Source organism: Aspergillus saccharolyticus, assembly GCF_003184585.1.
Source record: "Aspergillus saccharolyticus JOP 1030-1 unplaced genomic scaffold BP01scaffold_8, whole genome shotgun sequence".
In the NCBI taxonomy this organism is placed as follows: Eukaryota; Fungi; Ascomycota; class Eurotiomycetes; order Eurotiales; family Aspergillaceae; genus Aspergillus; species Aspergillus saccharolyticus.
This window is the reverse complement of record NW_020290618.1, coordinates 352,445-374,423: the sequence shown is the minus strand read 5'-3', so window position 1 is coordinate 374,423 and position 21,979 is coordinate 352,445. Positions and strand designations below refer to the sequence as shown.

Sequence of the window (21,979 nt, the reverse complement as noted above, 5' to 3'; positions counted from 1 at the left end):
GAACTGAACTGAGACACAGGAGCAATAGCGTCTTATTCTTGCGCTTGTTCAGAACAGGCAAAAGCTGGGCTGAGCCGTGCATCACTAGAGTAATCGACGCCCGTGGCAACTTTGCTAGAGAAAGCAGGCCACGAGCCTCAACATCTTTGTTTGCCTGGCCTTTGTGGAGTATCTAAGACCATGTATTTCGGTGGCGGCACCATAATCTGCCGTAGTACTAGACTCGTTTCGTGAACTATCAGCTGTCTGGGGTGTTAGCAAAGCACCACTTCACAAGATCCCATGGAGAAAAATGGTTGTTTCCCCACCACGAGACCGGACCGGACCGCGTCTTCGCAATCCTGACGTTATAACGATGGCACTCTATTCTAACTGAGTTGCGGAAATCTCCCATGAGCCTGCTTTTGTGGATAAAAGCGGCGGCAGCATGAGACCTCCCTGAGTGCGCTCCATGACTCAAATCATTTGGTTGTTGCCCTGTGATCACATGGCAGGCAGCAAACAAACGAGGGTTAGCGACCAAACGGGCTGCCTAAGGCGACTTTCGACCACCTCACCTGTTTTCCGACGGCGGCGGTCTTGGGGCTTACAACTTGTATAAAGAAGCAGGCTCCCCACCAGCCAGGCCAAGCGCTGGAAATCCAACCCTGAAAGTCACCACGCCCCTCCTTCACACGTGAGACGTATACTTTGATAGCAGTCACAAGAAGTGGTCCAAAAGATAAACCGACCAGCGCAGCTGTTCCTGTCTTTCAGTGTCGCGTCATGCAATCAGTCCTAAGCTAGGCCCGGGTCCCGGCCAGGGTGCTTGCCGGGTTACTAACCCTTTCACTGAATCGATGACCACCAAACTATGTAGGGTGTAGAGTAGTAACCTCCGATTCCGAACTTCAAGTCCAAAGAAGCCACGAAGATTTGATCTACACTTCTGCCGTGTGTAAACTGTGAGTAGTAGGTGATTGTTCGCATAGTTCATGATGTCCTATTCCAGCAAAACACCAAGGTACCTTGGTTTTGCCAGATATAAGGGTCTTAACACAAGCTCCAAGCACATACGACCACAGGGTGTGGAAAACAGGGCTTCCCGTCCGCTCAGCCGTACTTAAGCCACACGCCGGGAGGTTAGTAGTTGGGTGGGTGACCACCAGCGAATCCCTTCTGTTGTATGTTTTTATCGTATCCCCCTGTTTGGGTGGGGAGACCCTGCGCCATATCTCGTCCACAGCATTTCTCTGTGCATAGGTAGCATCATCCATACTGTATGCTGTTCCTAGAGGTGCACAAAAAATCTTTTATGGGAAGCACTACAAAAAGCGACTGATACTGCGGTCGGCGACCAGCTGCCTTGGATGCCTCAAGCCGCATACTACCACCTCTCCTGACTGATGGGAAGACATTTTTATGCCGCACGCCATCTTCGGAGGTATGATCTTATAGCTCCTCCTGTTAATCGGGCTCTTTGTAATCCATAGCATAGAGTCACATACAACGATTACCCGTTTGTCCGAGAGTAGTCTTTGCCCAGGACGTTGAGTAGCTTGCGAATTTCAATCTACAATTCAGTCGTTCGACTCATTCTAATCACTCCCGCCTGATTCGAATTCAAAAGCTCCAGCAGCTATATGGAACCATGTCGCGGTACTCAAGCCATGATTTGTATGAGTCGCTGGAGCTAATCAGCGGCCACCTGAGCAGGCCAAATTCCCCGTACCCAGTCACAATACCAACCATGCCTAGAAGAGAGCAGCGATAATTTAGTATCCTTTTTTTTTTTTCCAATGAAAAGGTTTCTCAGCTTGACTGGACCACCAGTCTCTGATCGAGCAAGGGTGTCATAACTATTAAGTAAGTACTCGATTTGGGTCATGTGGTGGTTCTGGTTCCAGGCGCGCCCAATGTCAGTGAAGCTTACCATGAAGCTTATTTTCTTTTACCGAATGAGACGAGATTTGCATGGTATATTAACTTTTTAGTTCAATCTCTCCAAAGGATCATCATGCTGCAACGCTCTCTTTGCACATATGATTCGGAACAGATAATTCTCCTGGGATTTGCAGAAGCTTGTGAATCTCCAGGGCTGAATACGTGGATGGAGGGTTATCTTACATATCGTCATGGTTGATATGCGCTGACAGCTTTGCCTATCGCGGATTCCTCCACAATCACTCCGTACAATGTGCCCCTTGGACTTGATTTCAGTGACAATACACACAACCGTACTCCTAGTGACAAGCCGGGGTGAGAAAGATGCGCAGAGGTTTGACTCCCCAGGTGTTGAAGACAGGCGTGTCAAGGTCCCATTTCTCTGATTCTGGGGACAGCTCCCAATCAAACTCCCAAATGAATCGACACAGCACCAGGTGCAACTCGAGTTTGGCCAGACTTTGTCCAAGACAGTTGCGGGGCCCGACGCTGAAGACTTGCATGGCGTGCCGATCGTCCTTAGCGTACGCCGGATCGCCCAACCATCGCTCCGGAATGAACTTCTGTGGATCCTTAAAGTTGAGGTGCGAGTTATTGGCTGCAAAATGGCAAATTCCAACTTGCATCCCCCCAGGGATCCAGTGGCCCGCAACCCAGGCTCCCTCTTTGGGAACCCGCCGGGGAAAGACAGCGGGCCCGGGCGGAAATCTTCGCATAGCTTCAGTAAAGCAAGCGGGCAAATATTCGAGTTTATGCACTGTGATGGAAGTGATTTCGCCGGGCTTCGAAAATGTGCTGCGAACTTCTTGGATCACCTTGGCTTTGGCTTCTGGATTCTGCGTCAGATAGTAGGTTGTCGCGCTCAGGGCGACACTGGTGGTTTCGCTTCCGGCGATAATTAGGGTGGAGCAATTGCCATCAATCTGGTATCGCTCGAGTTTGTGATCAGGATTCAGAAGGTTGGCCGTCAAATCGTTATAAGTTACCTTTCTCTCAATTCGTCGCTGGACTTTCTCATGAGTAAGCTGCTTGTGCGTGGCAAAGGTCTGGGCGTAGGATTTGGGGAGCAGTGCTAGAAGCAATCCGGAGACTGATGGATAATAGCTCAGGGCCTGCATGAAGCCTCGATACTTCATGGCCTCGAAGATCATAGCCACCCAGGGCTGATAAGTAGAGCTTTCCAGGCACCCGAAGGACTCCCCAAAAGCCAGCTCCCCGATGAGATCAAAGGTGAAAGACTACCACAGGGACAGTTATTCAGTGAAACTCAACCTCTGTCTAGCCTATCCTCTGTCACTTGTTATGGTTTCTAAGGTAGTCTACTCACATTGTACCAGGAGGTCATCTCCGGTGCCACCCCTTTGAATTCCGCCTTATGCAGCTGGGTCATCAACAGGTCAATCTTGCTCTGGATGACGGGCTCTTGCTCTGGATGACGGGCTCTTGCTCTCGAAGGGCTGACTCGGAGAAGCCCTTAGAGAGAAGTCGCCGATAGAGTCGATGGAGATTGTGCTCGGCTGTCACGATGGCATGAGGCGTTCGCGGGCCGCGGAACAGTGGTGTATCTTTGCTCATCTCCAGTCTCCCGGGCTGCAGGCCGTAGATCGCTTCCCATGCCTTGCTGGAAGTAAACAGAATCTCGTCAGGTGCGATTCGGACAACCGAACCATACTTTTCGTGTGCCTGGTAGGCGAACCGAACTACCGTGCCCGACAGTAAATGGTAGGAATGCACCAGGCGAGTTACGGCTGCCAGCCTCGGTCCAGGGTATTTTGCAAGCGGATGGAAGTTTAACAGGTATACCACGCTCAGGATGGCATACTGGAAGATCAGTTAGTAACGACTACCAGCTCAGCAGTGCCAGATCCAATGTTCTCACTGATATGGTAACCGCGATCACTGTTGTTAGAATACCTTGCAAGGTAGCTGTTCGAAGCAGCGCCAGAGAATAGTCTACAGCCCAGGACATGGTAGAGGTGCTTCCTGCGGTGACACGACTCAAAACCGGAGTGTGGTTCCAGAAACTCGGGTAATTCATATTAGTAGTACTTTGAGACATTGTCTTTATTGTCCGAGGCATTTATATTGATGTACCAATGAGAATACATGGCACAGTACATACAATACAAGCCAAGCTGCATTATCTGGCTTTCGGACGATAATCCCGAATCTGTAACTTTCGTTGCCTTTCAAAGGTTCTTCTCGCAGCTTTCCATATCTTCTTTCCTTCCACCCACCTTTGGTCTTCATCTCTGTCATGTCATTTGATTCTCTTTTAAGCTTCACCGTTACTTTTTTTTTTTTTTTTTTTTTTGACCCAGCTTGACGAATAATAAATTCGACCATCACTAGCCACATTAACCGAGAAACACAAGCCGCGCAGTCATCACCCAGTCTGGAAGCTGCGTTGAACCGGACTGGTTACTCAAGACGGGAGAGGGGGCACATGTCGCGGGTCTTTTTAAAAGCAGACACGCAGCCTCACGCATCATTCTTGGTTCACAACACACAACCGTCTTGCGACGCCGTCGCCTTGTGAGCAATACAACCTCCATCAATTGCGACGACACACAACTTGCCCAGGGAGCAGTACTGCCAGCGTGATGAAGGTGGAAGCCAACTCGTCCATCGTCGATTGGGATGGCCCCAACGATCCGGCCAGACCAATCAACTGGCCGAGAAAGAAGAAATGGCTGAACATCTTTAGCATCTCCTTCCTGACTTTTCTGACACCCTTGGCTTCTTCCATCCTAGCTCCCGCTACGGGCTTGGTCCTGAAGGAGTTTCGTTCTACCAACAGGACTCTTGGCTCCTTCTCCGTCTCCATCTACCTGATCGGCTTCGGCCTGGGCCCCCTGGTTCTGGCTCCAGTGTCGGAAATGTATGGTCGCTTACGCGTTTACCAGATCACCACGGCAGTTTTTGTTGTGTGGAACGTTGCCTGTGCTCTATCTCCTAATATGGGCGCTCTCTTGGCATTTCGACTATTAGCTGGCCTGTCCGGTAGCGCTCCGATGACTCTGGGAGCAGGGTCGATTGGTGATCTTTTTATTCCACAAGAAAGAGGGTTGGTCATGGCTATTTGGGGTGTAGGGCCGCTCATGGGCCCAGTGCTCGGACCCATTGCTTGTGGCTACCTGTCAGAAGCTGCGGGATGGCGTTGGGTTCTTTGGCTGGTGGCCATCGTGGTGAGTGCCCAGGGCCTGGACTATTGATAGCCTAACTTACTGACAATCCTTCCTTCTCTCAGTCAGGTGTCGCGCTGATCTTCACTCTGCTGTTCCAGTCGGAGACTTACGAACCTGTCCTACTTCAGCGCGAAGTGGACCGGTTAAAAAAAGAGACTGGAAATCCCGCCCTCTACGCCGAGAAGGCGCCTAGAGTCAATGCAAAGAACAGCATAGTTCAATCCATCGTCCGACCGCTGAAAATGCTTTTCTTTTCTCCAATCGTGGCTCTGTTCTCAACGTACATCGGTAAGTTTTTTTGCTAGGTTGTACCTATCATGGTCTGCAGAAATTCACGTTCCTAATCTCTATTCGCATCGTAGGAATTGTTTTCGGCTACCTCTATCTGCTCTTTACTACCATTACCCACATCTACGAGACTACATACCACTTTAGCCAGGGTAACACTGGGCTGGTCTACATCGGGGTTGGGGTGGGTGCTGCGATTGGCATGGTCATTTTTGGCGCAATGTCCGACAAGACCCAGATTCGACTGACGGCGTGGAACAACGGTCAGGCAGAGCCTGAATTTCGACTGCCACTACTGATCCCGGGCAGCCTCCTGGTGCCCATTGGGTTGTTCTGGTATGGCTGGTCGGTCGACCAACATGTGCACTGGATCATGCCCGTCATCGGGTTGGGGTGGATAGGCTTGGGAATGATTGCGACCTTCCTGCCTATTCAGTCGTACATGGTGGATGCGTTTGGTCCATATGCTGCTTCTGCGGTGGCTGCAAACACCCTGGTTCGGTCGTTTGTTGGCGCTTTTCTGCCACTTGCCGGTCCCTCCATGTATGCTACTCTGGGGCTGGGTTGGGGTAATTCGTTGCTGGGATTTATTGCTTTGCTTATGCTGCCGGTGCCGGTCGTTTTCTACAAGTACGGCAAGAAGATCAGGACGAAGTTTGAAGTTACCTTCTGAGGCCCCTCTGGAAGACGGGATTGTCTGCAGGTATCCCATGTCAGACGGGCGGCCTTCTTCTACGCATTTCTTATGGGAGCGTTAGAACTCATTGATTGACTTCGGTTCGCTTGGTCAATAATCGAATGTCCACAGAAAGGACTGGGCCGTGATAAAGGATGAAAAATGAGGCAATAGCGTCTATCGAGCTGTGCAACCTCATGAAGTTCCGTTGACGAGGTTGTTAGGAAGATAAATGGTACAACAATGTTTGTTTGCAGTGCAACACGGCTTGCCTCTCTCCCACGTCGTACATCTTAAGAGTGCGGCGACAAAAGGGCATGTTCTGGAAACATCTTCCAAGGCTGAGTCAATGGAGTAATCCGGACATCTCATGGTGACATACAACTCGGCGACTACAGGAAGCTGGCGAAGATTGCGGCGACCCTGGGCAGCCGAAAGCGTTTACATGATAAATGTTAGCACTAGTCAAAGAGCAGAGTAGCCGAGTGGCACTGCAGTCGTTGGCTTTTTATCATTGTTTACGGCCTCGGGCACCAACTAACTTAGTATGTCCGACTTTATTCCTCGCGCTGATGAGGCTAAGGCTGCGCTTGCCCACCTCAACACGATCGATTTGGATGACCCTGAGACCCACAAAGATGCTATATCACACTGCCAAGCGACTATTACTGCGTTGCAAAAGCCAGGCGATTTAGCCTTGGAAAGCTTCACAACAGTCTGCTTGTCTCCCATGCCTAAGATAACAAAGCTGATGTACATGGCAGTTCACCATCTTCCCCTGTCTCCGAACCGCAAGCGATCTGAGAATCTTTGAAAGGCCGAGGGATGGGCCTTTAACGCTACAGCAACTTGCGGAACAAACGGGGGCCGAAACAAGTCTTCTCGGTGAGCGTCCCACTACCCGCTGCCATTCTACGAAGCTCATCATCGGTAGCTCGACTATTGAGGGTCATTACTGGAATAGGGGTAATCCATGAATCAGGTCCAGAGACCTACACTGCAACGCCGACCTCGCATATCTTAGGAAGCCCGGCATTTGCCGCCGGGTTCCGGATGTTGTATGTCATTCTTTCCTATATTCACTGCAGAACGAAAGCAACTAACGCCTGCACCCTTTCAAACAGCGGCAAAATTGGCCCCAACTTACAAAGCTTCCCCGACTATCTCCAGGCCACGAAGTACCGCAATCCGTCCGACAGCGACAGCTCCTCAGGAATCTTCCAATCCTGCTTTCACACCGACCACAGTTTCTTCAGCTGGCTGGCAGCCAACCCTAGCATCGCGCACGACTTTAACACCTTCCAGACTACAAAACGCAATCGACAACACTGGAGCGAGTCATACCCCGTCTGGGCCCGCATCACGGAGGGCGTGGACACCCTCCATTCCGATAGACCCCTGCTCGTTGATGTCGGCGGCAGCGTCGGCCATGGCCTGCGTGCTGTAAAGGCTAAGTTCCCCCATCCGCTGCAAACAGGCCAGCTTATCCTGCAGGACCAACAGTCCGTTATTGAGACCATCCAAGCCGATATGCGGGACCCAATGATCGAGTATATACCGTATGACTTTTTCACGCCGCAGATGGTGAAGGGCGCCCGTGTATATCTACTCAAGCATATCATCCACAATTGGCCAGACGATAAGGTGGTGAGCATTCTAAGAAATGTGACCTGCGGAATGAGGAGAGGCTATTCAAAGCTGTGGTTGTTTGGAGGCATTATGCCCGAGTGGCAGGCACCTAGGATCCTGTCGAGAATGGATATTGTGATGATGGTGTTTATGGCGGCGATGGAGCGGACGGAGAGACATATTACGGAGCTGCTGAGGAGGGCGGGGCTGGTGGTGACTGGAGTGGATATCGTGATGGAGGGTTATGGGGTAATTGAGGCCATGCTGCAGGTGGAAGCCTGATTTGGAGAATGTTGTCCGTAAGCTTAAGAGCAAGGTTGCCCGGTGTTGAAGTACGGGGGTACGTCATGCAGAGACAGGATAGATTGTGATAGGAAACTGCGTTATGTGACATTCCATCAACAGACGGTCTGAGATCATCGTAAAGCGCAGACACCCGACACATCTGGAAGATATGATTTCGACATACGAGCAGCCAAAAATGACTCCTGCAGAAGAAGCAATAGCGGTTCATCAAAGAGACTATTGGGGTCGCCATCACATTCCAGACCGACTTGTATCATCCTTATGCCCCTATAAAAGATCCCCTCCCACTCTTTCGCTTTCTCCACCTGCTGCAGACCTTCCACCTCAAATCAACACCCAACGAAATGACCACCAGCTGGCTTCCCCCTTACGAAGAAGGCCTTCTTCCCTTCTTCCTCCTCTACGTACATTGTCCCATTTCCTTGGCCACGCTTCAATAGCCTTGATTAAGAATACGAACCATCGCAGAGCACCGTCGCAACCCTGATCCACAGTCTAACCACCTATGTTCGTCCTATCCCCTCCATCAAAGCCTTTTCCGGCCCCTCTGCACCGCCCAAGGCCCCGCTCTTGGCTCACGTCTACGGCCTCCTCAATTTCCTGGCCGCCTGCACCCGATTCGGCCGCGTATCACATCCAAAATGATTCAGTGTACGATCTGGCGCTGGTAAGCTTTGTGGTGATTCTGTGGTTGTATCTTTCGGAGATGGTGGTGTAGAACGCGGTTCCGGTGCGAGAGGGGATGGTGCCAGTTGTGGCGTGCGGGGTGGGGGTGATGTGGATGGTGGGTGGGAGGGAAGGCTATCTTGGGATGTGAGGTTCTCAGTCATAAGTGGCTGCGGAAGTTGATGATGATTGCTGGGGTTGAGTGGTAAGGGGGCTCATGATTGTGCCATTGTCCGCTGGGAACCTTATATGGTGGTGATGGTGGTGGTGGCGGCGGCGGCGGCGCCTTGTTGTCGACCTCTTGCTACTTACAGCTTCTGTTTTCTCCCGGACAAATGAGTTGTGATTAAGTGCTGTACGGTATCGGGAAGCTACGAATTTGTTGTTCTCACGGCTACCAATACTACCTACTAGTCTATCGAGCATGGTGTGGTTGGTGGTTGCTCTTTCTAAAGTAGTGGCGTTCTGAGGAGAGTTACAGTATCTCGACAGTCCACAGGCGGGACTCACTACAGCATCGTTGGGTGCTGACGTCTATGCAGCGTAAAATAAGATAACGGAACAACAACAGGGAAAAAGTCCAGAGAAGAAGAGATGAAAAACGAATAAACAGTGGAGAGGAGACAGGATGAAAACAAAAAGAAAAAGCTATGACAAGAGTGGGATTCGAACCCACGCCATCTTACGATGATCAGGAAGCTGTGAAGCTGCGTGCTAAGGTAACCTTAACCTGACGCCTTGGACCAACTCGGCCATCTTGCCTTGATTGATGCAGTGACAGAAGAGATTTAGCTATACCATTGTGTAGAAGACTGGTCAATGGCATAGCACTATGTACAGTATGCACCTTGTACCACGGTATACCAGTATCTGCTGATCGCTCACTTCCCTTTGGCCAAGCACTTTGCTTATCCCCATTTGGTCATGAACAGCTTCGGCCAAATGCCAATCTAGAAGCCTTGCTGAGACGACGGGGGAAAAGCGAAAGAGTGGAGCGAGGAAGCAAAAAAAAAAAAAAAAAAACCAAAACAACGAAACGAAGTACAACCTAGGCACCAAACAGACTGGGAGCATCTCAGTCTCACCGATGAGTGCACCCATGTTGACTTGAACTCAGCAGGCCACTGCATGAATTCGCCAGCCGCGAGAAAACTTTCATGATTGATGGCCTCAACGTCGCCCGCAAATATCCAGCCTGAGGTGTCACCATGTGCGCAGATCAACGTTTCGGCAACCCCAGCTGCCAAGGGTACGGTACCTCAGCTCAGATGAGTTGGCCCCGGATCGTGTGCAACTCCGTCCTACATCGATGGCGTCCGTATTGCTTTCGCAGAGGACCCTAATGTTAGGCAGCAAGCCTAGGCGATCCTCCTGTCTATTGCCATCCCCGTGAGGTAACATTGTGTTCCCAGGAGAAGATGTGGTCCGCCGATGCCATCCACGTAGACGGAAAGCTGAGATATCAATAAGTCGATTATCCTGCATCCCTGCAAGCACGTGAGGCTGTCTCATGGTTGTGGCACAACGGCTTGCTTAACAACTTGTCTAATGTGGTGCGGTGATTAGAGGGTCCGTTCTTGACTGTTTGTTGGTGGTTTTACTGATTTGGAGAGCATATGTCTCAATCATGTACAAGTCCGCAGCATTTCTGCAAATAACTCACCGAGCAAAGTCAAACCTCGGTATACACATGTGAATAACACCATTCCATAATTGCTTCAAGCATGTGGGGAAAGGACGGGTCAATGGCTAAGAATCACGAGTACCAGGAAAGGCCAAGAGGGCGATGTGCAATGGCCTGGCCGTAATGTAATGAAGTTTGCATAGGTTGAGGAATGGAAGCAAATGCGCCCTAGAGAGTGATGCAATCGTATTGAGAGTAATCTCTTGCTTTGGATGATAGCTATTGTATTTACTATGACCATGAGACCCATTTCACCTGGTGGGCCTGCTTCGCGCGTTTGCCTGCCTACTTTCAACCGGGGCGGGCTCGGTCTTCGGGGCAACCATCACGATGTGGTAATGGTGGGCGGAGGCAGCGCTGGAATCTACACTGCTATACCTCTCAAGGGTCTGGGCAAGTCTTCCCTTCGGTTGTCATCGAGCGCAGCAGCCGCTTAGGAGGCCACGCAGAGACTTTTTACACTGGCCGACGGCCCCCCATCAATTACAAAATCGAGGCGCTCTTCATCACCAGCGCCACACGCGCCTACCTCCACCGTCCCAATGTCCCGTACGAAGTTCCGGTGGTCGCTGCGTTCACCGAACGGTAGAGGGTACATCAACCCGAGAACCGGCACGGAAGTGCCAATTGAGCCGGTCGATGAACAGCAGGTTCCAAAGCCGTCACGTACCTAGACGTCATCGCCCAACACCCTTTCTTCAACGATGGGACCTACGACCCTGCCCGGTCCAGTCCCAGAAGACCTGCTGCTACCATTCGGCGACTTCCTGGAGAAAAGCCATCTCGAGTCCACCATCCTCCCCAACATAAATCACGGCTGCGACAATCTTCTGAAGATGATGACCTTCTCCAACATCCGATATCTGGGATCCCGCCAGCTAAAGCACTGAGAGAAGGATACATCCGTCCAGTCCGGGGCATGGCCGACATCTACACGCGCGCGACGTAGAATCTCGCTAGCAACATGCTTTGCAGCACGACCATCAAGTCTGTCCGTCACCAGGAGAGCAATGAGCTGACCGTCCGGCAGGCCAACGGCACGATGAGACATATTCCACGCGAATCAGCTGCGCCCCCGCCATTCCCGTAGTGCTCAACAACCTCGGCGGCGTGGTTGACTCAATGCCCACGACACCAATCTCTTTTACGCCTGGCGCTATCAGACTCACTACGCCCCCTTGGTTACTAATACCGGCCTTGTCGACGCGGTGAACCTCGTCAACATTGATCCGGACAGCTCGCTGTCCGTGCCGCACGAGCCAATCATATGGCGGATCGATGCCCAGCGCCTCCCGGGCTACCACATCATTAAGTGGCAACCAATCCTTCTCGGCGACTCATTGGCAGGAGCTGATGCAGGATACATTTCGACGGCTCAGTGCACAAGGCTCGTACCCCACGTCGCGACGACCGCAGACCATGAGGTGCGGGGACCATACGCCGACGACGATGAGCGTGAGTGCGGAGGAGGCGCGGAATGGATCCTACCGGGATTCATGCAGCTTGCAGGGACGCCATCGTACGTACTACACGGGACTGTCGTCGGCGCTGGATTACTCAGCTTTGCTGTGAGGCTATGCAGATACCGTGAGTGAGTAGATGCGAGCAGCGTGGGAGAAGAAGGTGCGATGATTTTGCTGTTCTGAGTTCAATTATGCGTTTAATCTGGGGTCAGAGGATGCTATCGACTCGAATGCACTGTATTTATCCCTTTCTCCAAAGGCTTCAAAGTGGTTACGGGTCCTCAGGTGAACCCCATGTATGCGCCTTGCCTTGGTGCCAGGATTAAGTGAATTACTAATTGTAAGTGCACTTAGATTTGAGTGTGATAGTTCATGGGTGGCGTACTGTGCCTACACTGAGAAGAAAGCGACGCAGAGAATTTGGCCATGGAACTGGTAACTATGAGCGTATATCTATGCTGGCATAGCAGACTGTTATCACTGCAGTTTTCGTCTGTGGGTTGGAACGCTCTCATTGGCTACCAAGCGCTATATTTCAAGATCCGAATGCTAAGCCTCACAGAACATCACTTGATGGCCATCCAGATAGAATGTTAGACTCAAAGCTTCATTCTTGATGGCCAATCTCAGGGAGATTGTTTCCTTACTGAGTTGTGGAGTAGTGAGATTCCAGATAATCAGGTACACGGTGCAATGTATACGCACGAGAGGACAGTTAAATCGCTGGATGTCGTTCGCAGCCTTGCGATCCCAATGCGAGTCTGAAGCATTTACCTGACCACCCTGGAGTAACTAGGAGTGCATGACGGGCCATAACACGGAGAACTATAACTAACTAGCCATTGATCCCGCTCCTCCTACACTTCGCCGATGGCGCGGCTTCGATCTGAGTCATGGCAGTATTCGCGATTGCAGTCAACCTCCTCCAGCACCAGCGTGCAAGAAATATCTTGCTACATGAACAAAGGATGGTATAATTACCGTGCTCGTGGCAATTACATTAAGTCGAATGGGAAGCGACAAATGCAAAATTCCCGCTTCGGCGACCGCAACAGCGGAGAAGCAGCCGGACCAAAAAGCGTAGAAGGCACCATTTGCCCCCGAGTCTTCATCTCAGCTTAATTAATGCTTTCTTCAGACCAACGGTGTGCCGACCACCTGCCACTTGATTTCCAGCCGTTCCAACGCATTGACCTAGTACTTATCGTCATAAGCGGTGCAGAAAGTGGGTCAAGGCCGCCACGCGGAGAGAACCCCCGACGAATGACCGGCTGTGATGTGCCCCGCAGAGGTATAGAAGATGCAATAAGTACAAGCCATTAGATTGCTGTTCTAGAGCTGAGCGCGTAAACTGGACCGTTGATTCTTCATGTCTACTTAGTTCTCTGCAGGCGTTCCTTCGGCCCAGCCTCAAGACTCGTCATGTTTACTCAGCGTGCCTCTGAGCTTCCCAGCTTGTGTGGAAATTATTTAAGTAGGGACCAGGATCCATGGATGATGCGTGTGTTGCTCGTCAGAAATATCACCAGACTCTGAGAAAAGAACAATCGAAGGGGATAGTAGCAGTTCCCATTACCCAGCAACAATGACTTACCCTAGCCAGGCGCAACGACAGCCACTATTCAAACTTCCCCGCGTCGGTCTCGCCGCCATCCTAACCACGCTCAACAGCCCCGGTGAGATTGAACTTCCCGACGGCACCGTCGTGCCTGTCAATCCACCGAAGCCACCAATATGGCGCGTCACCTTTCATACCACAGCTTCCCTTCGCACTCCAATCACGGAGATGGCCGTGGGTGAGGCCTACGTCAAAGGCGCCATTAGCGTGAGCGGCAAGTTGCTGAGTTTGCTTGCCTCCCGCCCAGATTTGGAGAGCAAAGCCCCCCTTCGCCAACGTCTTCGCTTTCTGTATGACTATTACCTCCGTTCCAACACACGAATGAACGCTCAATCCGTCAGCGACCACTATGGCCGTGGCGAAGACTTGTTCCTCACATTCATCGACACGCGGTACCGTTTCTATACGCAAGGCATTTTCGATCAACAGGAGGCCACCGGACAGAGACTAAGTATCGAGGATGCATCAGAGCGGAAGCTTGAGCGGATTTTTGCGGCGCTGAGGTTGGAGGCCGGGATGCGCGTGCTGGATGTTGGTGGGGGCTGGGGTGGCGTGACGCAGTATTGCGGTGCTAAGGGTGTGCATGTTACCACATTGACTTTACTCGAAAGTCAGGCGCGATACGTGGAGCAATTGAGGGAAAGGATGCAGTTACCGGGTCAGGTGGTGGTTGGGGACTACTGGCAGTGGGAGAGCGAGAGGGAGTTCGATGCGGTGGTGATATTAGGGGTCATCGAGCATCTGCCAGATTACCGGCGGTTTGCGAAGAGGGCGTGGAATCTGCTGCGGGTGGGAGGTAGGATGTATCTCGATGGGGCGGCGGCAGTGGAGAAATTTGCAGTGAGTCCGTTCACACGGCGCTATATCTGGGGAGGAACGCATACGTACATGGCCGTGCAAGATGTGATAGGAGAGTTGTTGATGTATGGGTTTGAGATAGATGAAGTTGTAAAAGAGACGAAGGACTATGGGTGGACCATGGAAGAGTGGGCGAGGAGGCTGGACCTGGCCAAGGAGAAGATTGTGGCTGGCTGGGGCGAAGAGACCTACCGTATTTTCAGGCTGTTCCTATGGGGTGGTGCGCACGCGTTCGCAATTAATGCATTGCAGGCGTATCATGTGGTGGCTGTGAAAACGTCGTCCAGAGGACCGAGGCCATCAACTGGTAAGAGACTGATCCATTTCCTTGGGAAGCTGCGGTGATTGTATTATAGGAGGTCATTTACGTCTTTCAACAATGATCTGGATGGAAAAATGTATTGGATTTTCAACGGCGAGACATGTGTTCGGCCATGCACAGCTGTTTCGGAATAAATCATTATGCATTCATGTGGGTTGAGAATGTCTTGCATTAGGGATATGATCATCTTGTCACTGAACGGTCGGTGTAGGGAGAAGGTATCAGTCGTCAAATGCTCAGGAGGGGGAGCGGCAAGCCACGGAGTATGATCACTGATGCGCATCCCGAGAGAAGAAGTGACGAGAACATAAGGAAAGACGAGCCAAGAGCTAGACTGGATCGCTGAGTGAGAACCTTCGGCTCATTTTTCTGCAGACTGACAAGGTGAAACGTGCTAACGAAGCAAGGATGTCGAGGTGAGGCTTGTTGTCTTGAGGATACATGAAGCTTAAGAGGCAGACCAGGGATTGGACGCAAGATGAAGCGGGACTGATCGCTGCTGAAGAAGTACAATCCAAGTGGGAGGTTGCGAGGTGTTCATCACCAGCAATGATGGATGAATAATTATTTAACGCCCACGGTCCTCTATTGTTGCACAGTACTTTCTGCGCACAGAAGATGATCAAGCATACATAAGATAACCAACTAGTGAGTCAAGTTATAAGTTACAAGTCTCCCTCCCTGTAACTAAGACCTTTCCTACTCCTTGGTGGGTCTTGAACTCGAACCATCCACCAAGTACTTCCATTCAGGCTACCCGACATGTCCGCTGGTGAGGATAGAAGAGATGCCGATGACACCTCAGAGAGGTTCGAGCTTGGTAATGGAAATGAATTGATGATGCTATGGATAAGTCCTCACGGAAACGGGCTCTCGGCGTCTCCTCACTTTACCGAACATTTCTTTCCCCGCCTCGGAAACGACTACTGAAGCACGCTGCCCACGCAGCGTTTCTCCCTTGGACGCTGATCCTCTGACATTCACAACTTGTCGAGTCAGACACTAAACAGCAGATTGACCGCTAGATTTGCTATCAGATCTCTTGACCATCTGGTGCTGAGCGTGCGGTCGATTCCTACTACGGTGACTTTCTACACCTCTCATCTCGGAATGCGACACGAGGTCTTCACTTCTCCGAGCAGTCCCAACATTCAACGGTATGATTCATCGAGGAATGCATCGCAGGCCCAGAAGGCCATTATGTTGACCATAAATAGTCACTCTCTGATGTTTGGATTGCAGAAGATTAATCTCCACGAGATTGGGAAGGAGTTCGAGCCCAAGGCCCAGAATGTGATGCCAGGCAGTGCAGATCTCTGCTTCTTGACCGGAATGAGGGTCACCGAGGTGAAGAAAGCCCTTGAAGAGGAGCGCATCGAGCTGCTGGAGGGTGGTGAAATTGTGCCGCGCACCGGGACTCGGGGTAAGATCCACAGCGTCTACTGCCGCGATCCTGATGGCAATCTGCGTAAGTCGTTGTTGAACAACAAAAGACCTGCCTAGTAACGGTCGCCAGGATCTCCAACTACGCGTAGGAGAAAGATAAATGCTACATGGGTCTTTGTGATAGTGGCTGTTGTTGAATGGAGGTGGCTTAGTGTTTGCGGTTAAGGGGCATTGGCAGTAATTGGATATAACCTTTGATTTGAATCAATAGAAGTCGGTTGCTTTGATATGCAACAGTTAATATGAGCAGCCAAGCATGGGTAAGCTGAATTTTTCTGTTGCGGCCGAATGTCTATGCGCCGCTCGCCATGGCGCAGTCTCATGTGCCTCAAATGACAAGGCCGAGTTCATGTAAGCGCCCGTTTCTAAGTAATTGGGGCTCACGAGAAAGAAGAGTGAACGACTCACTGCGGCAGCTCCGTGCCACAGGTATTAGGACTCCTGCTGCGGTTAGAAGTCAGTCAGGTGTGCAGACGCAAGCCCTGCAAACGCAGCGAGAATCATCCTCTGAGTGAATTCTGATTAAAAGGACCTTCCTAGCCTTGACAGTGAATCTCGCACTCCCAAACCACTACGCTCTGGCAATCCTACCATCAACTATCTTCTGTCAACATCATCAACAGAACCATCAGAATATTATTTTCCATCTCTCACCTCCGTCGTCACCTCAAAATGGGCTTCACTCAGTCAAATCCTCGACTGCCTCGACCCAACCGAGCGCGCATACGCATTTTGCGAAAGCACCGACCTCCTACCTCTACTCCAGAAGTTTCGGAGCTTCTCGCCATTATGCTTACCACTCCAACCACTCTTAAGATGCACAAATCCGCTGACGAGATCCACGCGACGGGCTGGATCAACCGCCTGGCCCAAGCCCTCCTCAACGCCCCTGACCAACGCGATTCAGCACAACGCCAAGATGGCTCAAGCTGCCACTGAAGCTCTGCAACCGCCTCTAAAGAAGCCTTTGGATTCGCGAAAGACCACCCCGCGTACACTACCATCTTGGCTCTGGAAGTATTGGTGGTCCTTATGCCGTGGGTTCTCGAGGTACTTGGGTTCGCCGGATTGGGTCCAGTGAAAGGTTCATTTGCAGCATTATGGCAGAGCCGCTATGCCGGGTATGTGCCTAAAGGGTCCTTGTTTGGATTCTTCCAGAGATTGGGAATGGTCTGGCTGGAGAACTCTGAGTTAGAGGCATTGCGAGATTAGCTGAGGTAATTTGTGATGGAATTCGACTGGGTCATTATGGAGTAGTTGAGCAGCAGACGTAGCAGGCAAGGCTTGGAGGTGATATCTAAGAATAAAGATTGACATTCGAAAGCAAGATTCACCTTCCCTTCGGACAGCGGATTGTCGCACGGTCGGCTCTTGCGGGTGAAAGTTGCGGTGGTATGAGAACTAGCTGCACGAATATGCAAGAAGCACAGGTACTGTACCAGTCAAAGTGATCAAAACAGGTCGAGTGGTTTCCGCCAGCTGCAGACAGGCTGCATGAAATCGACGAGACCCTCGGCGCACACGGTCGCACACGATCGACGGACCGAGATTGAGTTAAGCAATTTAGGATCCGGGGCCCGGTCTCAGAGAGCCCTTATCCGCCCACTTGACTTGGTCATCAACGGGTGTGGGGCATACTCATATATTTGTACGACTACGAAGCTGTCCAGTTCAACTGACAGCTCGAGGAGTCAGGTTGCTCGGGAGGCGTGCTGCCAAGACATGGCATCGAAGCACCAACAGGTGCATGTACCGTAACCATGTGGCAAGGAGAACGACTAGAGGAAACCAGAAACAGGTGTGAATGGTAAGACACATCGTGTGATGGAAAGGTTGAAATTCTCCGCGACATGCGCACAATTCAGCAGGTCATAGTGGGGTGGGTGCAGATGCGTTGTCGCTGCGCAATTCCCGTGATCAGGTACAGCTGAATGTCCCGAAAATCGGCGAAGAAGAGAAGACGTCAATGAGACAGGATGGTCATCGAATCTCAGTGGCGAGGTTGAACCGATCGAATATCTCTGGGCGCGCTATCTCTGTTGCAAGTTTGTTACAGTGCCCCCTGGGAAGAGGGGCGCCAATCGTACGACTACGCGCACAAGGGGATTGTTGAAGCCCAGGGTGCACGGGGAACCAGAGCGCGGTAAGCGCCCGCTGAGACCAGCATCCACCGCCATCTTTGGAAAACCAGCCCAGATCCACCTCGGCTAACCCGCTTCCGACCTGCTGGATTGAGGCAATGCATGGAGAAACCTGAAGAAGGCCGCGGGAAAGAAAGAAAACTCGGTTGAGTCAAGGTCAACAGTCCACGGTTCCCGCTCGACTAGCCTATTCCGGGCCAACTCGCGCCCAATAGTCTCTTCAGACTTGGATATAACTTATCAAATTCATGTTATCGAATGGCACGCCTTGCTTTGTCACCCAAGAGGTTCGGCCATTGTTCCTTTATTTCAAGGCCAAATCCCATGCATCTCAGCGGAATGACATGCAAATGACATGATCTCGCATCGTGTCAGCAAGCCCGGACCAACGGTGGCGGTGTTTAGAAGTCGGCCGGACCTGTCGAACACATGCGCAGCTGGAGAGATGCAAGATATTCATCTTTCACTCCGTGGAGTTATGTGAGGGAATCATCTAATACGAAGAGAAGCGGCAGTTGCGGTGGTCCATTCTAATGTTCGATATCCACAAGACCCGAAACCAGGAATTCGGGGAGTGGGAAGAGAGCGACCGACTAACCCGCATGCGGCAGGTGACCAGAGAAGGAACTGAACTAACAGCGTGGGTGGAGTCTTCCCATCTCTCTCTCTTTCTCTTTCTCTCTCCATGAAGGCGATTCCAGCAATGTCGGAGTCCAGATCTTCATCGCAGCTTCGAAGGCGCGCCTGCCTAAATGTCAAGGAAAATCTTCTTGCTCACTTAAAGGTGGCGATCCCCGGGGGTTTCTAAAAGCTTTCTCGCTCCTGTCCTTCACGCTCCACTGTCATCTTCATTCGCGGCGAGACACGAAGCCGCCTAGGGCACAATTGCAGAAACCCCCTAAAATCCACCAAACCCGCATATATGATTATACCCTTGTAGAAATTTGCTGCATGGTGTCAATCATTCGATCATGGTGACTGATGATCTCGAAAGAACACCGTCAGGCAAGACAATCCCTTCATCCGTTATACAACTCATTACTGATGGTCACCCACAGCCAGCTCGCAAGAGTCAGACATCGTCGTCTTGGATTGGGAGGGTCCCGATGACCAAGGAAATCCCCTCAACTGGCCCCTGCACCGAAAATGGATTGTGACAGCCATCCCTTTGTTCACAACATTCACCACGCTTATGAATGGAACCATCATCACCGTCGCCCATGAACAGATCAACGAGGAATTTCGGGTCAGCGATGCAGGCTTCCCAAACTCGTACTGGCCCGTCACCTCGTGGACCGTTGGCGGAGCATTTTTCTCCCTACTAATTCTCCCTGTCATGGAGGATTTTGGTATTCGGCGCTGCTTTTTGGTGACCTATCTCATCTTTCTTTGCTTCATTATCCCGCAAGCTCTGGCGCAAAACTTCGCCACTCTGATCATCACCCGGTTTTTCTGCGGGGGGTGTGTCATGATCCTCGCGAACACTGTTGCCTCAGTCATCGGCAATGTCTGGAGAGACGAGCGCGAACGCAACATCCCCGTCAGCATATACATCCTGGCCTACCTATCTGGAAGTAGCATCGGCCCCGTCATTGGGGCTCCGATTCTCCAATTCCTGTCCTGGCGCTGGATCTCCTACCTCCAGCTGATTTGGTTCGGCGCCCTCTTTCCCATCTACTACCTGCTCTTCAAAGAATCCCGGGGCGCTGTCATTCTCGCTCAGCGCGCGCGCCACCTCCGCGCCAAGGGACAGAATGTGTACGCTCGCGAAGAGCTGCACAAGCAGCCCAGCCACCAAATGCTGCTGGCTAGTATCAAGCGGCCGATCCAGCTCCTGTGCACCGAGTCCGTGATCTTCGTCTCGACGCTCTGGTCTGCCTTCACCGTCGGCACGCTCTACCTCTTCACCCAGACCGTCGAGCAGGTCTTCAGTGGACTATACGGCTGGAGCGCCGTGCAAGCGGGCTACGTACAGGGTGCGATCGTGGTCGGCCAGTGTCTGGGTTGGACCTCATGCTTTTACTCCGCGAAACTATACTTCGACTCCGCGCGCCGCAATACCGAGATCCCCGGCGTCCCCATTCCCGAGGCGCGTCTGTACACGGCCGTGGCGGGCGGGATCCTTGGCATTGCGGGCGGGATGTTTACGTACGCGTGGACTTCGTACCCGAACCTTCCCTGGATTGCGCCGGCGGTCGGGCTGGCAATGGTCGGGGCGGGGAGTGTGGTGGTTGTGTGTGGCATCGCGGATTATGTGGTTGATGCGTACAGCCACTGGGCGGGCAGCGCCGTCGCCACTGTGGCGCTGGGCGAGAATATCTTCTCGGCGTTTCTGCCACTTGCGGCCCAGAGCATGTACACTACTCTTAATTTTCAGTGGGCGAGTACCTTGCTGGCGTTGGTCTCGTTGCTTTTGGCTTTCGCACCAGTCCTGGTACTGATTTGGGGGAGGAAGATCCGCGCGCGGAGTCCGTTCATGAGACAATCGATGTTGGAGAAGAAACAGGAGTTGGAGGGGTCGCAGGCCCTGCCTCCGTCGATGGAGAAGTAGGCAACTGGAAGGGGAGTGTGAATGCATAGATTGTATATATGTGTGAACGATTTATGTACTCAGTGTATAATGCTCTACTGAATATAGATAATGAAGTACGAAAAAGAGGTCTTAATATACCGCCTATTCAAGTCATGGTCCGTGCCCTTGATGACAATGCGAATGGTACGGGTAGCAGCCTACTTCAATCGCCGTTGCAATCTGGGTTTCTGTAGTGGCTTTGACGATATACGCCGGCGGGCCGCCGATCGTACAGCCCTGGTCAGTTGCGTATCCCTGACGTACCTGGCGGTAGGCAAGAATTGTTAGCATATACCTAGTAGTCGATGGATTCTGGCTGGCGTGAGTGCCAGAATTGCATTGATCCACTCCGACTGAACTGTATTGCACGAGACAGAGGATTCAAACGAGCTATTGGGCCAGCAAGAGGCAGCGACAGGAGCGGTGCGAAGCAATTGACCGCCAACGGAGGCCTTCAGGGTGGCCCAATCTCTATCAGTAGGCCAAGTTGCATCGCGAGGAGTGCCTTTGCATATGGCTGCCACTGCTGGAGTGCCAAGATAAAGTGCGGATAAGAAGAGGGAGAGTACGGAGTATTGTGGATGATGATCTTACTGAATTGCCAGCCCAGGAGCAGGACTGAAGCGCTTCATGATTGCTCTCGCACTGTTCGGTCATACCTGGTACCTGGCATTCTTGTCTGTCCCTGCTTAGCCGTGCAAGCTGCTCATGTTGCCTGCGTAGAATCATCCTTCTAAGGGTCCACTCCAGCGCGTGTATGGGCTGGTGATCAACAGGAGCCTGGTCGCGGGATACGGATACGGTTTTGATGCCGAATGAAGAGGGTGAGGAGTGCGAAATTTGCTATTTGAAGATTAACACGACGTCACTCGACGAGTGAAGACTCCCAGCATGGAAGTTGAGTGTCATGGGATCCCCTTATCTGAGATGTCTCAGTACTGTGGTTTGGAGTTGAACAAGATGGAAAACAGTTCCAAGGTGGAAACTTACAGCGTCACACTTGTTGAATGGCTCCGAAGTGATCGATCAGAAACCATCTCGAAGGGAATCGCGATATGTTTCCACTGGAACAATCCGGGATGAAGCGAAGACGGACCGTGCCATATTCGAAATCTATCAGGAAGATGGAATACGAGCACGAGAGAATGACCTGAAGCGGTAGTTGGCCGCGGAATCCGTAATGGTGAGTGCCAAAGTAT

At 51.7% G+C, this 21,979-nt stretch overlaps 8 protein-coding genes and 1 non-coding gene across 9 annotated transcripts; 7 read left to right on the top strand and 2 right to left on the bottom strand.

The window, feature by feature from the left end:
* Positions 1-2,222: 2,222 nt before the first annotated feature.
* BP01DRAFT_372492 (cytochrome P450) lies at positions 2,223-3,892 on the bottom strand (the record flags this gene model as incomplete). The annotated part of the gene is made up of 4 exons (XM_025576734.1): positions 2,223-3,161; positions 3,251-3,331; positions 3,361-3,744; positions 3,803-3,892. The coding sequence occupies 4 exons, from the start codon at positions 3,890-3,892 to the stop codon at positions 2,223-2,225; spliced, it is 1,494 nt and encodes a 497-aa protein (XP_025433139.1).
* A 634-nt stretch (positions 3,893-4,526) lies between these two features.
* On the top strand, positions 4,527-6,072 carry BP01DRAFT_411205 (MFS transporter; the record flags this gene model as incomplete). The annotated part of the gene is made up of 3 exons (XM_025578914.1): positions 4,527-5,111; positions 5,174-5,399; positions 5,474-6,072. 3 exons carry the CDS (start codon positions 4,527-4,529, stop codon positions 6,070-6,072), a joined length of 1,410 nt encoding a protein of 469 aa, XP_025433138.1.
* A 550-nt stretch (positions 6,073-6,622) lies between these two features.
* On the top strand, positions 6,623-7,986 carry BP01DRAFT_372490 (putative O-methyltransferase; the record flags this gene model as incomplete). Its single annotated transcript, XM_025576733.1, has 4 exons — positions 6,623-6,790; positions 6,840-6,960; positions 7,010-7,133; positions 7,200-7,986. 4 exons carry the CDS (start codon positions 6,623-6,625, stop codon positions 7,984-7,986), a joined length of 1,200 nt encoding a protein of 399 aa, XP_025433137.1.
* Positions 7,987-8,354: 368 nt separating this feature from the next.
* BP01DRAFT_380997 (uncharacterized protein) lies at positions 8,355-8,655 on the top strand (the record flags this gene model as incomplete). Its single annotated transcript, XM_025577271.1, has 2 exons — positions 8,355-8,414; positions 8,479-8,655. The coding sequence occupies 2 exons, from the start codon at positions 8,355-8,357 to the stop codon at positions 8,653-8,655; spliced, it is 237 nt and encodes a 78-aa protein (XP_025433136.1).
* A 672-nt stretch (positions 8,656-9,327) lies between these two features.
* On the bottom strand, positions 9,328-9,438 carry BP01DRAFT_t87. The gene has a single exon. It is a non-coding gene; the product is annotated as a tRNA-Leu (tRNA).
* A 1,886-nt stretch (positions 9,439-11,324) lies between these two features.
* BP01DRAFT_364161 (uncharacterized protein) lies at positions 11,325-12,222 on the top strand (the record flags this gene model as incomplete). The annotated part of the gene is made up of 5 exons (XM_025576313.1): positions 11,325-11,351; positions 11,524-11,879; positions 11,943-11,947; positions 12,144-12,163; positions 12,193-12,222. 5 exons carry the CDS (start codon positions 11,325-11,327, stop codon positions 12,220-12,222), a joined length of 438 nt encoding a protein of 145 aa, XP_025433135.1.
* A 945-nt stretch (positions 12,223-13,167) lies between these two features.
* On the top strand, positions 13,168-14,644 carry BP01DRAFT_390264 (S-adenosyl-L-methionine-dependent methyltransferase; the record flags this gene model as incomplete). Its single annotated transcript, XM_025577987.1, has 1 exon — positions 13,168-14,644. The coding sequence occupies exon 1, from the start codon at positions 13,409-13,411 to the stop codon at positions 14,642-14,644; it is 1,236 nt and encodes a 411-aa protein (XP_025433134.1). The 5' UTR covers positions 13,168-13,408.
* A 991-nt stretch (positions 14,645-15,635) lies between these two features.
* On the top strand, positions 15,636-16,124 carry BP01DRAFT_292151 (uncharacterized protein; the record flags this gene model as incomplete). Its single annotated transcript, XM_025571681.1, has 2 exons — positions 15,636-15,778; positions 15,839-16,124. Coding segments are annotated over 2 exons (429 nt in total), but the record flags the coding sequence as incomplete, so codon positions are not given.
* A 3,055-nt stretch (positions 16,125-19,179) lies between these two features.
* On the top strand, positions 19,180-20,759 carry BP01DRAFT_380993 (putative MFS transporter; the record flags this gene model as incomplete). Its single annotated transcript, XM_025577270.1, has 2 exons — positions 19,180-19,208; positions 19,271-20,759. 2 exons carry the CDS (start codon positions 19,180-19,182, stop codon positions 20,757-20,759), a joined length of 1,518 nt encoding a protein of 505 aa, XP_025433132.1.
* Between the last annotated feature and the right edge of the window lie 1,220 nt (positions 20,760-21,979).